This window comes from Bidens hawaiensis, unplaced genomic scaffold, assembly GCF_021521415.1.
Source record: "Bidens hawaiensis isolate Kalapana, Puna unplaced genomic scaffold, B.hawaiensis_p1.1 tig00004858_1, whole genome shotgun sequence".
Classification (NCBI taxonomy): Eukaryota; Viridiplantae; Streptophyta; class Magnoliopsida; order Asterales; family Asteraceae; genus Bidens; species Bidens hawaiensis.
This window is the reverse complement of record NW_027491305.1, coordinates 7,797-22,234: the sequence shown is the minus strand read 5'-3', so window position 1 is coordinate 22,234 and position 14,438 is coordinate 7,797. Positions and strand designations below refer to the sequence as shown.

The following is a 14,438-nucleotide window of genomic DNA, read 5'->3' as shown; positions in this document are numbered from 1 at the left end:
TCCCTTTTCAGGCGCGCAACCTCGCTCTCCAACGATGATTTCTCAGTAATACTCTTGATGATAGCTTGGTCACGCGCCTCGGCCTGCTGTTCCAAGACACGCACTCTGCGCGCGGTCACTTGGCAACTTCGGCCTCCGCCAACTGCTGCTCTCCGCGCGCAGCCTGGAGCTCATGCCCGCGCTTGATGTATGCGGTGTTGGCACTTGCTCGGTTTTCACTGAGCTCCGCCTGGAGTTTCTCAGCTCGCGCGCGAGCATCAGACAGGTTCCAGGCGGCCACCTTAGCCTCTCGCTGGGCTTCCACGAAGAGCGTCGCGTACTTTAATATAATCACGACGAAGCTCTTGGGAAGCAGCGAAAAAAGCGCCGACCCAGCGAAAACATGGTCGGTCAGCAAGTCCCGCGCGAGTGCGCTCCTCTTGATACCTCCTTTCAGTAGGAGGCACGGCATGAGCCCAGAAGTCCTCGCATACGCCCATGGATTGAAAGGAACTTTCTTCATTAATATTCCATCTCGGCGGTAAACGTGGTCACCTTCCTGCAAAAATGTAAGAAAAGTTCTAAGTCATAAAACATACTTATAGGGAGATACGCGCAGCGGACCAACAAATCAATACATACCTGCGGGGATGAAGCCAGGAAAGTCAGCGCCAGCCCCACCAGAGCGTCTGCGCTGGCGAACACTTGCGGCATCGCAGGGCTGGCGCGATCTCCTAAGGAGTCTTCACCTTGAACCCCCTCGTCCTCCTCGTCTCCTTCAACAGGCCTCTTTCTGCTGCGACCTGGAAGGCTCCAAACCAGCCTCGCGGGGAGGGCTACGTGCAGAAGGAGGCGAAGGATGGTCTCGACGCCGCCAGTTCGGCGCGCAACACCGTTTCCTGCTCCTTGGTTATCCCAACAAGGGGACGACTCAGCACTAGCAGGAGGCTAGGACCAGAACCAGCGGCGCCGGCAGCTGCGCCAGGAGTATCATCAGCAACTGTTGTACCAGCTACAACTCCTATGAACAAATAAACAAGGAATGGTTTATGACTAAGTCCAAAAGGAAAAATTCAGAAGACAATGTGCAACACTTACCTTGGCGCAACTCTGTTCGCCGCGTCGAACATCGCCATAAAATTCATTCTACCCTTTTCAGAGGGTAGAACAGGGGACTTCGATGGAGTCCCCCGGCGCAGCCGTAGCACCTTTGTGGCGCCTGCGGCTGATCTGTTACCGTCGCCGGCTCTGCAATCATTCAAATAACAACGGTTTAATAATAAACTCAGTCAGATGAAGATAAGCAAAGTATACCTGTTGCAGGCGCGGCGCGGCTTCTCTCTTCAGCAGCGCGAACCGGAGGAGGCGACGGCACCATACCTCAAGTGGACAGGAGGTCTGCCCACTCTCACAGGCAGAGAACTTAAAGAAACCTTTGTGGTTTCCTTAGGTCTCTTCGTGTTGAGCATGGGGGATGAGCGACAGGGGTGTCCTCTTTCTTCTGTTTCTTACTGGCCCCTGCGCCAGATTTCCCCTTAGCTTTGCGCTTTAGTAGAGGCACCTCCTCTTCCTCCTCCTCCTCTTCCGCGAGCTCTAGCTCGTAGTTTTCAAGCGCATCTACAAAAACAAGCGACAGAACTGTTAATAAACTTGGGTATTCTAAAGGAGATGAGCAGGATTGCGAAGGCTACCAGGCGCGTCACCGTCAAAGTCAAAATCCAGATCCACTGGGATGAACATGTCATCGAAGCGATCCGGGAAACCAACCTCCCCAACGCCAAGTTCGACGGAGCCGCCCTCCACATGTTCATCATAAGCGGCAAGGATGTAATCCTTGGTGACTGCGCAAAGACAAGTTAAATGATATCAGCAAAAGAACGATGTTCGCGCAACAACAAAAAAAAAAAACAACAAAAAAAAAAAAACAAAAACACTTACACAACCCGTCGACTTGGATAACGGGCTCAAGCGCGCTGTCGGCCCAGAGCCTGCTCATGCCGACCCCAACCAGCGCTCCTCGCAAATTTTCTTCGCGGGGGATGGTTCGGCGGTCAGCTTTTTAACCCATGCGCCAGTTGGGTTCTTGAGGACATCCTCATCGCAGGCGCAGAAGTGATAGAGCGCATGGTCATACGGATGGGGATCACACCGGCCTTAATGTAAAAAAACCTCTCAGACCAGTCATGAAGGCTCTTGAATGAAACAGTGGAGCACTTCACCTTCTGACTGCGAGGAATAAAAGAGATCCAATTGTCTTGGATCTTGGCCTTATAAAAAATATTGAAAGCGCCGAGGAGTGGGTTCCTCGCGCTGGGATTTGCACATGAACTCAAAGTGAGTCCACGCGCACGAGTCCAAACGGATGGACTTGGGATATGTGAATCCCATAGAACTTCAACAGTGCACCCACAAACCTTGTCATCGGGAGACGAAGGTTGCAGTGGGTGAAAAAAGTGGCTATATAGGGATATATAGCCGGCAGGCGGGTCCGCCGCCGTTTGCCCGGACCTAGGCAACATGCAGCCAAACAGGTGGGAAACCCCTGAGAGGCGATGAGGTTTGTCGAGATCGGCCTGCTTCAATTTGCAGGGGATTTCATTCCACCTTTTGGTGGCCTTGGTCCTCCCTACTTCCTCCGATGTGGTTTCAACAACCTTCTTCCCCTTTCCTTTTTGCTTCAATGTCGACATCACCACAGATTTCACACGGCGTCTTCGAGAGGCAACGGAGGTGATTGAAGGGCTAGACGAGTATGAACTATTAGACATACAACTGTAATAGCCGATAATCGAGGATTCCAATCGATGTAAACACTCAAATCAGAATTTGAAAGCAGAAATTTGAATTTTAGAAACAATGAAGATGAAGATAAAAATTTCCTAAGGGCCTGCTTTTATAGGACCAGGAGAGAGAAAAGTGGCAGCTGATCGGATTCCACGCGCCCCCACTCGCAGGGGCAACCCAAGGAAGGCGCGACACGTGTCCCTAACAGCTGTGTGAGGGGACAGAAAGATGTAACCGACCTGCCACGGAACAGACACGCGCCCTCACTCGCAGGTACAAACCAATGCGAGTGCGACACGTGTTCAAGACAGTTGTGAGGGGACGTGAAAGGCAACTGTAGCACCTCGAGCACACGAAACGTCTGACACGTTTACGGCGCACGTCATCACCAACCAACCACGTGTTTGGACCTTTCGTTTTCAACCAAATGGATAGAACTTCGCGCGACGATGGAAACAACCAAGAAAACGACAAAACCCCCTACAAAAGGACAATTCAGTGAGTCTAATATCTATCTTACCGCGCTCGCGCGAGATAAGACACACATTAGACTGGGGGGGCTTGAAGAGGTATGTACCCGCCTCAACACCAATCAAGGCGGGTCAACCCGCAAGATAAAGACATTATGAAGGCACAAAGCCAAAACCCAGGCGCATGGCGCATACAAAACATGCTCAGGCAACATATGCGCGCGGCGCATATCGCATGCTCTTGCACATCACATATGCTCGCGCGTCACATATGCGCGTGGCGCACCAGCGCGCGGCGCATATCACACGCTCGTGCATATCACACCTGCGCATGAAATATCTGCGCGTGAGAATAAAAAGAAGACTTCGCGCATCCTCAGGATGGGCGCATATCACACGTGCACATAATCAACCTCGTCCTTATCCAAATCAGGGTTAGGGCAACCTTGATTGTGCACGTCAGACAATCTTCTAGAAGGCATCTTTTTAAGGAGTAAGAATATGCTGATGTTGACAGCTGCCAAATGAAAGGTCGACAACTCAGCATGACACATGTGCTACCACATGATTACAACCAACGAGAAAGCGCCAGGTGTCCCAGAGGACACATGGCGCAGTGCGGTTGGAGGAGGCCAACGAGGCTGAGCCCAACCAGTGGAAACCCTAGCACTATAAATACAGCATCAACTCCACTTTGATTACACATTCATTCACACTCAATCATTGACAGTTACAAGCAGTGATATCACATTCAATCATATTGAATTATATTCACTCACAGTCAGTTACAGAGAAAACACACTGTCACACAAATCAAGAGTATTCAGCGATTCAGCAATACTCTTGAGATTCACTTACATACAACATTATTATCTTCTCCAAAAGATACTGATTCTCACGCCGGAGGGTTACCCCAAAGAGGACCCCTCTGTCCCTTTCTGAGGGGTAAGTAACGGCGCTGTTCATTTTGTAGGTGGAAGAACTCGGATCCAGAAGAACCGTCGGTGAAATAGTTTAATCACACCCGAGGAAAGTAGATCTGCTACCAGTGAGTAGATCCACGTTTCTTCAGAAACATGAAATTAAATACAACACCACCATCTTAATTCACCATAAATTCATAATCGAGTTGATCAAACAAGACTTTTAACTAACTCGCCCTGCTTGCGGGGCGCGCATATAATGTATATATGTGTGAACCCTCGGGTGGGCAAAAGTGAAATTGCACTAATGTTGACGTTATTTTACTAATCTCGTGAAAATAACGTTTAAAGTGGCGGAAGGTTAATCAGACATCATGTGGCGGCGTTGATAGCCGAAAGACAAGGGTACATGCACCAATCGGCCGATGTCCCGATGGTTGAGTGTTGTGTGCCTTATGTCCAAGGCTTGATGCAAAACTAATATCGAGCCGGGGGGTCTCACCAGAAGCAGCCTCTCTATCCCTATGGGGCAGAGATAAGGCTGTCTACATCTTACCTTCCTCAGACCCTACCATAGCTTTGCTATTGGTGGGATATACCGAGTACGATGATGATGTTGATGATAATTATAATGACATGTTAACATTAATTAAAAGTTTTAATTTAAAACAATCTACATATGATAATTAGATATTTAATTAAAAATGTTACATATGTCCAACACACACCACAAGAATAGGGTTTGAAGGGCTGTCATGTCCAAGGGAAAATTTCAATTCATATGATCCCATCATTCGACTTTAAGGCAAACATTTTCTCTCCTTTTAAGTTTAAAAATAGCCACCAAAAGAGTTAGTTTATTCTAAAGATAAGCCTAATACAAACATTGCTAGTAGAATTACACACCAGAGTCACAAAACAAATCAATAAAAAGTTAACTTGTTTGAGTTCAAAAAAACATTGATCAAAACATGGGTGATAAGGCTGCGGATTCAATGTTAACCATAGCCGACAAGGCTCCAGTTACATCCGAAAGAAAAATTCGAGCCGATCTTGACAATAGGCTTCCTAAACCATGTATGTTGCATTATGATCCACACTCATTTGAATTTATTTTAGGGTTTTCAAGCACGTTGTGTATACTTTCTTGGGTGATGTTAGGGGGGGGATAAATTAGTTACATTAATTTAATAATCTTTACTATAGAAAGCATGATGTGTGTTGAGTTAATTTGTGATATGTTTAGATATGGCGCGTGCGTTGACTGCACCTGATACTGATAATCCGAATGGAACATTGGGACATAGGCATCGCAATATGTCTGTTCTTCAACAACACGTATCGTTTTTCGATCAAGATGATAACTGGATTATCTTCCCTTGGGAGACCTACAAAGGCAAGTTGTTTGTAATGACATGAACATCACCTTATGGTATTTTGTTTGGGACTTTGAATTAACACACATTTCTTTAACTTATATAGGATTCCGTGACCTCGGATTTAATGTTCTTGCTTCTTTTATCTGCATGGTGCTTGTCCATGGAGCCATGAGTTATGTCACTTTGCCGGTAATTAAGTTCATTCTAATGTATGATTTTGTGGTAGAATTATATATATAACATAACAAAATGTGTTCATATTATTTAAGTTATGTGTGAATGTTGTGGTATAGACTTGGTTGCCATCACCTTTCTTCCCCATTTATATAGAAAACATACACAAGGCCAAACATGGGAGTGATTCCGCAACTTACGACACCGAAGGAAGGTGAGAAAACCTCAAATTCCTATGCTCTTTTAGCTTATGTGGAGTACAAATATAAATATACAAACTTTGATTGTGTTATTGTTGCTAAAAACCATGTTCACAAACTAGTTGCAAAATAATATTAACCACGTAGGTTTTTACCGTGGTTCCATGTCATATATTGTAGGTTTGTCCCGGCAAACCTTGAAAACATATTTAGCAAGTATGCTCGTACGGTGCCCGATAAGCTCACGTTGAAAGAACTTTGGGATATGACTGAAGCAACTCGCAACGCATTTGATTTCTTTGGCTGGTATTTTCTCTTGTTACGACTTTCTTTACTAGAATACTAGGAATCTCGTTAAGCCATACAAAAAGTGTGGTTCGAACTAGTGTCTTTAAGCGTTTTGATTAGAGGTATTTGATCATATTCATGTATATTATTTTATGATGTATATATAGGATTTCTAGCAAGTTGGAATGGGGAATTCTCTTTGCTCTAGCAAAGGACTCAGATGGGTTCCTATCGAAAGAATCGGTAAGGCGTTGCTTTGATGGAAGTTTGTTCTATTATTGTGCAAAGATGCAAAGGGGAGATTTGAAAAAGATGGAATGATTGTTCATGTTAGTACTTGGGGTTCAAACAAGCTACCTAGCTAGCAACAATACAGTATTGTATTATGTCTTTTCCAAGTTATTGCCTTGAGCTACTTTAGTATGATTTGTTCTATTTACGTCTTACTTTGGTAAGGGTGACATGAGGGTCTAAGTCGATTTTACTAGCTAAGGGTGCTTGTTTTTTTTCTAACATCTATAACGAACCCACAACAACAGGCGTGCCACGTCAACCTACCCTCTTTTTCACAGCCCCCTCCACTCCTCTTCCTGTTTTCACCTCTTGTAATTCTTCACATGCGGCTAGTATGTTCATGCGCTTCTCCCTCCCCGTCGTGTTCATCTCCCGTCCGTCACATTCTTGCATCGAAAGTGCTCTCTAAGGCTGGCAACTTAGTTATTTAATTTTTTGTAAGGAAAAAGTTGAAAAAAAGGTATACTAGGACCTAGGTGTTGAAAATGACTTCATATATTAACTTTTGTCATAAATAACAATAACAAACATAACAAAAATAAGTCTACATATGAAAATAGCTTTTCCTGTCAAAACTTACTTATGGTCTTTCTGTAATGGGCATATCCTACATGTTAAACATGTAAGGGATTGCCAAGAAACAATGCAACATATCACTAAGAAGATAGTGATCACCTCTTTTTGTCCCATAAATCTTGCTTTGATCACCATCCTATCTTCTCACTAATCTTGATGTGATCACCATTTTGTCTTGTTACAAATATACATACGAGCTAGCCACATAAACGAGTGTTCATAAAATATGAGCATATATGAGGACTTATTTTTCTCTCCTCTTTGAATCTTTGGAACTTGATCTTTCTCTTTATTTTTTAATATGAAAAAAAAGCGATAAATGCCACTTTTTTGGTGAGAGAGAGATAAGTATGTAACTTTATTTGGCAAAATGTAGTCAGAGTATTGGAAGAGATATTGTTTAAACATATAAGAACAAAGAGAGTGAAAATTAAAGAGAGGGGGGGGGGGGGGGGGGAGGGGGGGGGGGGAGGGGGGATTTCAAAATTTGTTTATATACTTTCTGAAAAGCAAAAACATTTCTGATACTTTAAAATTAAGCTTTACCAAACGTTGTTATTTTTCAAAAAACTAATAAACAATTTTCAAAAACTCAACCAAACACTAAGTTAGTACATGGACTCGTTCACTAGTCAAGTTGGGCATCAACCGTGGATCATATAACCATAATTTTTCTAAAATACTAATCTCATTGTGATGAGTTTACCAGTGATCTTAGAAATGTTGTCCAAACTTCAAGCGCTGTCCGGATTTGCAACTGCTTTTTCTCTGTCACAAACAATCAAGAGGGATTTATGCTGATCTAAGATGAGAGAGACCGGTTCTTATCATATCTAGCATCTTTGCTTACACAAATATTCCGACTTTGTGCATTTTCTGCTTTGTCTAAATCATTCATCCTAACTTAATTCAGTTTAAAAGTTATCTATATAAGAAAGAATTGTTTTTCCGTACTCGCTTTTATAAGTTTTGAATTTATGAAAGGTCTTAATTTATGTATGAAAAGTTGGGTTAATTTACTTTAATTATTAAATTATAGCTTTTGGCTTGGCCTCATCATGTCTTTGTTTTGCATCCATACCTTATTGTTGAAGCAATCTTGTGTATATTCGTTCATTTATGTGAGTATGCAACAAAATGTCCAAGAGGGTGTGTGGTCGTTTCATGGTTTGACTGTGGAAGACGATCGTGGTCTCGTTGCCTCAACCCTCAAGCGCTCTTGTTGGTTTTGGTAGAAGGATGACGTTTTGTTCATTTGTCGTATCGTAAACATTTCGTAGGCCTGAAGTCTACTCCCGTATCTTTCGCTTTTGGTTGTAATGGCGCGTACACAACAAGTATCATAAAAAAAAAGTTAAACAGTAAAGCCATAAGCGTAATCATTGAGGGGCCTATACATGAAGGATCCGGAAATCCTAATCATCCGTATAAATTTTTGGTTAAGCAATTGATTTTATTTCACAAAAAAAATCATGTCACTGAACATAATCAATCATATATTAATAATGCATTTTAATATTAAATATAATGAATTTAATCAATATACTATTTAAACATACTAAAGGAAAAAAGTAGGATGGCGGGTGTTGGAACAATTGGTAAAGTTAATGCTTTATGACTTGGAGGTAGGGGTGCAAGCGAGGCGAGTCGTTCGTGAGCTACTTGAGATTGGCTCGTGAAAAAGTGCGATCGAGCCGAGTCGTTCGTGAGCTACTTGAGATTGGCTCGTGAAAAAGTGTGATCGAGCCGAGTTTAAACTAGAGTCCGAGTTCGAGCGTAAAAGTAAGCTTATTTAATAAACGAGCCCGAGCTTCACTTATCGAGCACAAGCCGGCTCGCGAGCCTAAATGATTATGCCATTTGTATAATTTTATAATATATACACGATATATTTACATGAATATATGTGTATATTATAATTAATGAATAAATAAACTAACTAAATAATATATATTATGTTATATTTAAAATTTAATGGAAAAAAATACATAAAAATTTAAAATATATAAAATTTATTAACAAATAGTAAACGAGCCGAGCCCGAGCCCGAGCCAAGCTCAAGCATAAAGATCAAAACGAGTTAAGCTCGAGCTCGGGATCCGTTTAAGCTAAACAAGCCAAGCTCAAGCACCCCTACTTGGAGGTCACGTGTTCAAGCCATGAAAACAACTCTGACACAAAAACAAAATGTCGGGTGATATTGCATATATCATATTGTGAAAGCGATCTAGCCCTTCTTCAGACCATGTATAAACATGAGAGCCTAATACACTGGGTGCTTAAAAACGTGATTAATTTTAATAAAAAAAAAACTAGTAGAAATATTTGAAGCAAAAGAAAAGTCTCGAGACCCAAATTTGTTTTGAAATTTGAATATTCGTCACGACAATCCACAATCCAACGGAGGGTTAAGTTAAGATAAGTAGTTAAGATAAGTAATAATGGTGGTGGGACCGTGGTCAGTCAACGCCAACGGATTCACACCTCAGACAGACTCCTTCCTTGGAATAATAATCGTAACCGTACGCTTTCAATCTGTAAAGAACAACAATATCAATCAATCAATCATGTCCAGTAAAATTCCACTGACAACAAAGTTATAAGTAGGGTCTGGGGAGGGTGGGATGTAGGCATACCGTACCTCTATCCAAAGGAATAAAGAGGTGGCTTCCAGAGAGACCCTCGGCTCTAAGCACATATGTATGAAGCAAAATAAAGGAAATCAAAGTTTAACTGTTATATAAAAGCTACTACTAATTATAATAATATTAATAATAAGATCACAGTTTAGCAGCTATATAAAAGCTAATAATAATTATAATAATAATAATAATAATAATATATAAGGTAAAGAACAACAACTATATTTCAATTCAATTCGACTGGATCGAAAATTGTGCGGCTTTGGAGGTGATTGAGCTAGGGTTTTCAAGTATCAGTAGATCGATTGTTATTAGTATTATTATAATATAATATATGATCGATGGTGAAGGAAACGGAATACTACGATGTCCTCGGGGTTAAACCCTCAGCCACCGAAGCAGAGATTAAGAAAGCTTATTACATCAAGGTTATTTATTATTAACTTATTATTATTATTATACATCTTTCATTAATTGATTGATTTACTCTTTGTTATCTGCTGATTTGCATCTTAATTTGGTAAAGGTTTTATGATCCATAGAATTAAATGGCATTTTTACTTTTAGTTTAGTCATTAGTGTAACGCGGTTTCGGTTCATTGAATTTACTACATTAGAACAGTTGTTATTATTATGTCTCTTGAGTAATTTCCCCAAATTGAATGAATTATTATCGAATTAGGGAAATTGAAACCGAAGAAGGTGTAATGAGTTCTATGTCGATAAAGTGCAGTTTTTTACTTGTAGAAATGATACACGATTTCGATTAGGAATCATGTTAGAACAGGCGGAATGCTGCACATTTTTGTTTGCAAGAGATAATTTCACACGTGAGTTTTATTATTTGTTAGCATGTTGTGCTTCCGATAAAGATCCTTATTCTTAATGATTGAACCTAAAAGTAATCAAAGGTTCATTGTTTTATATCTTTTTTCTTATGAAACGGTTCATGTGCGTTAGTTAACCTTGATTTTATATAGTTATGCACAGCTTGTTATATGTGGTATTAGGATGTTTGTGTTTGTTTACATACAAATAAGTGAATTTTGATATTTTTTGTGCATTCTTTTCTGTATTTGTTGTTAAAAAATAAAAATAATTAATAGATTTTGTGAACAAACAACATATGCAACATTAATCTAAATCATATGTTTTTATTAACTTGCTATGCTTGGAGGATTGCAGGCACGACAGGTCCATCCAGATAAAAACCCAAATGATCCTCTTGCAGCTCAAAATTTCCAGGTAACACTTTCATATTACTTTTGCATCTTTTACAAATATTTTCTTCAACATATTGTTTTAATCAAAGATTTGTTGTTCTATCAAAGGTTTTAGGAGAAGCTTACCAAGTATTGAGTAATCCAGAACAGAGACAAGCTTATGATGCTTACGGGAAATCAGGAATCTCAACGTTAGTTTTGTGGCTTTTAATTATAGACAGGAGTTATATTATATAAAAATTATGGTATTTTGATATTTATTTAGTCGATTTCTGCAAAATTTGAATATTATCCTTTTATGAAACTTATAGTGAAGCAATCATCGATCCTGCTGCAATCTTTGCAATGCTTTTTGGAAGTGAGCTATTTGAAGACTACATTGGCCAGCTGGCAATGGCATCAATGGCTTCTTTGGATATATTCACTGAAGGAGAACAATTTGATGCTAAAAAAGTTCAAGAAAAGATGAGGGTATGTTTGTGTAAAACCATAACATACTTCATATTAAAAAAAAAGGTATTAACTTTAAGTGGTTATATAACAGATTGTGCAGAAGGAAAGAGAAGAAAAGCTAATCGAATTGCTTAAAAACCGTCTGCACGACTACGTGCAAGGAAACAAAGAGGATTTTATTCGTCATGCTGAAGCTGAAGTATCAAGGCTCTCGAATGCAGGTGCTGTATTCTTATATTACATTCAGTTTCTTAAGAAATTTAATAAGTTATGTTTCTAATATTATGCTATGTGACTCATGCAGCTTATGGTGTGGACATGTTGAATACAATTGGTTATATTTATGCACGTCAAGCAGCTAAGGAGCTCGGTAAAAAGGCTATTTTACTAGGTCTACCGTTCATTGCTGAATGGTTCAGGAACAAAGGGCATTTTATTAAATCACAAGTTACAGCAGCAACAGGTATACATATGTACATACAATATTGTCTTCATTATATTGTCATTTAAGCTATAAAATGTCACGTTTTGTGAGTTTTTAGGTGCACTGGCTTTAATTCAGCTACAAGAGGACATGAAAAAACAGTTAAGTGCAGAGGGTAAGTACACAGAAGAGGAACTTGAAGAATACATGCAATCACACAAGAAAGTAATGATTGATTCCCTTTGGAAGCTCAATGTGGCAGATATTGAAGCTACACTTATTCGTGTTTGTCAAGCGGTTGAATACCTAAAAACCCTTTTTTGTTTATATATATTTTGGAACGAATTTATATTCATATTCATATTCATATTTATATTTGTTGTGTTTTAGGTTCTTCAAGATAATACTGTGAAAAAGGAGGAACTACGTGCACGAGCAAAGGGGTTGAGGACTCTTGGTCGGATCTTTCAGGTAAACTGGGTTGGGTAGCGGGTCGGGTCGGGTTGACCCGTTAACAATCTTTATACACATTTTGAAATTAATGAAAGTTAATGTTTTAAATACGATTATAAAACCTTTACTCAGCTTGTTTGACCCATTTCCTGTTCTCTAGAAATAATATGCAGCCCAAATCGACCAGTTAATTGTAGGCTTGTAAGCGAACCGAACGGAGCATGTTCGTCTTCGCTCATTTATAACTTTTAACTGAAAAAAGCGACTGAACACGAACAATTAAACCAACAGGGTATTCTTGTTCGTGTTTGTTTGCTAAGAAATTGAACATCATGTTCGTTTATGGTCGTTCGTTAACATTATAAAAAAATGGTTCATGAACGTAAATAAACGAACATAACTGAGCTAAAGTTAGTTAAAAGTAATGTGAAGAACAGTGTGTTAGACCTGAAAAGCTATTAAAATTACGCTAACTTGTAATCGGCCAAAAAGTTTAAAATGGATATATTAACAAAAATAAACGAACGTTCACGAACATAGATGAACAAACAAGATGTTTATGTTTGTTCGTTTACTAAATAATGAACATAAACGAGCATCCTGTCAACCGGTTCGCGAGCTGTTCATTGTATGTTCGGTTCGTTTACAGGCCTAGTTATTCGACTTGATTGCTGATGCATCAATAATTATTATTTTCAGAAGGTAAAATCTGCCAATGGTAACGAAAGCGATCCGATATTAAACTCTGGTGTGCATAACCTGAACGGTATTGATACCGAGCATGCTTCAAGAGGCACCGAATCCGGTCAAAGTTCTCAAACCACAATGGCTCAATCGGTACATCATTCATTATTTTTTTAACTTATAAAACATTTTATTATTTCCATTTATATAAAATAACCAAATTTTTATTTTTAATTAATAGAGTCCATATGTGGAAGCTCCAGATTTTGCTGGTATAGGAAACTTTCATTTTCCGATGCCAACTGCACCACCCGGGGCCCAGAGGTTCCAGTGAAGTTGCAGGGTTGAAGTTGAATGGTATGTCTGTATGTATCGTTATGATAATGATGTTGAATTTGTTTGTATTTGAGTGAACAATTATATCTTTAAAATGGTTGATAGTTTGGTAAATTGTAAGCACATAATGTATTATTTGATTAGGATCATGTGCTTATTGATGTTAGTGGATGCTTTGATTTCTTGTGTTGGTGAGGATTGAACATGTATTGTTATGTATTAGTGATGTTGGTTTGAAGTTTTGTTTTGGAGGGATGAAAGCAAAAGAACATATGGTCATAAGAAGGATGTTTGTTACATTCTTGAAAATCAACCTTATGAGATTATTTTTCAGTCATAGAATGGTGTCATTTGCTTGAACTTAGAATAGAATGCATGTCAAATCTATGTAGTTTGGTAGGATTTAAAAAGAGAATGTCGAGATCGTTTAAATCGTATGAGTTAAGTCATTTGTTATCCTTGTAATAAATATACAGCTCAAGCTGACTGAACCGTTCAAAATGAAAGAAGTTGGCCGGATTGATTTAATACAGTATGGTGGACGGTTGGTTCGCTAGCGACTTAAACTAGATGGTTTGGTTGACTCTCGAATTCGGCTGGTTTGATTTGTTGTATTCTGAAGGAGTTTATAAATGTCTAGTATAGAATTTTTATAATAGGTGATTGTAACCATGAAAACATATAGCTTATATTAGAGGTGCACAAATCGGGTTCAAATGGAAAACCCGAACCAGTTCCAAACCGGTTTTTTTACACCGGGTTGTAAAATGGCACCGGTTCCAATCAAGAACCGGTTCGGTTCCCGACCCGAACCGATGCCCAGATATGCGAACTTTTAAGAACCGGGTAGGGTATGAACCGGAACCGGTTTTTACGTAAAAACCGGTTCCACCGGTTTTTTTTGAAATTTAAAAATTAGAGCCATTAGGAACCGGTTCCAACGGCTATATAGCCGTTTTTGACCGTTGGAACCGGTTTTTTAACTATAAATAGGTTATTTTCTTACTATGAATAGCAAGGTTTGTTTGTTTACTTGTTAAACCACTTCCAAAACTATAAAACACACTCCAAACCACAATTAACCTTAAACCGACAACAAATGGCAACCAATGATGACGTTGTTATGGTGATCGAAACAACAAGATGCCCCGATGTT

At 39.7% G+C, this 14,438-nt stretch overlaps 2 protein-coding genes across 3 annotated transcripts; both read left to right on the top strand.

The window, feature by feature from the left end:
* The first annotated feature begins 5,127 nt into the window (after positions 1-5,127).
* LOC143628254 (peroxygenase-like) lies at positions 5,128-6,832 on the top strand. 2 transcript variants are annotated; one of them, XM_077097890.1, is made up of 6 exons: positions 5,128-5,233; positions 5,403-5,552; positions 5,639-5,724; positions 5,829-5,923; positions 6,090-6,215; positions 6,365-6,832. In XM_077097890.1, the coding sequence occupies exons 1-6, from the start codon at positions 5,128-5,130 to the stop codon at positions 6,516-6,518; spliced, it is 717 nt and encodes a 238-aa protein (XP_076954005.1). In that variant the 3' UTR covers positions 6,519-6,832. The 2 variants fall into 2 exon arrangements, with proteins under 2 accessions (XP_076954005.1, XP_076954006.1); XM_077097891.1 differs by lacking the exon at positions 6,090-6,215.
* A 3,134-nt stretch (positions 6,833-9,966) lies between these two features.
* Positions 9,967-13,530, top strand: LOC143628255 (chaperone protein dnaJ 10-like). The gene is made up of 10 exons (XM_077097892.1): positions 9,967-10,137; positions 10,895-10,954; positions 11,041-11,123; positions 11,244-11,403; positions 11,477-11,606; positions 11,690-11,848; positions 11,928-12,106; positions 12,200-12,280; positions 12,962-13,099; positions 13,188-13,530. Exons 1-10 carry the CDS (start codon positions 10,051-10,053, stop codon positions 13,278-13,280), a joined length of 1,170 nt encoding a protein of 389 aa, XP_076954007.1. The 5' UTR covers positions 9,967-10,050; the 3' UTR covers positions 13,281-13,530.
* Positions 13,531-14,438: the final 908 nt, after the last annotated feature.

What these genes read in the sequence shown, in the direction of transcription:
- LOC143628254 (XM_077097890.1), top strand. Translation starts at nt 5,128, where the DNA reads ATGGGTGATAAGGCTGCGGATTCAATGTTAACCATAGCCGACAAGGCT. An exon ending in TGAGTTATGTCACTTTGCCG is followed by an intron (nt 5,725 to 5,828) that starts GTAATTAAGTTC and finishes GTTGTGGTATAG; the next exon opens with ACTTGGTTGCCATCACCTTT. An exon ending in GCATTTGATTTCTTTGGCTG is followed by an intron (nt 6,216 to 6,364) that starts GTATTTTCTCTT and finishes ATGTATATATAG; the next exon opens with GATTTCTAGCAAGTTGGAAT.
- LOC143628255 (XM_077097892.1), top strand. Translation starts at nt 10,051, where the DNA reads ATGGTGAAGGAAACGGAATACTACGATGTCCTCGGGGTTAAACCCTCA. An exon ending in AGAAAGCTTATTACATCAAG is followed by an intron (nt 10,138 to 10,894) that starts GTTATTTATTAT and finishes GGAGGATTGCAG; the next exon opens with GCACGACAGGTCCATCCAGA. An exon ending in TTATTCGTGTTTGTCAAGCG is followed by an intron (nt 12,107 to 12,199) that starts GTTGAATACCTA and finishes GTTGTGTTTTAG; the next exon opens with GTTCTTCAAGATAATACTGT.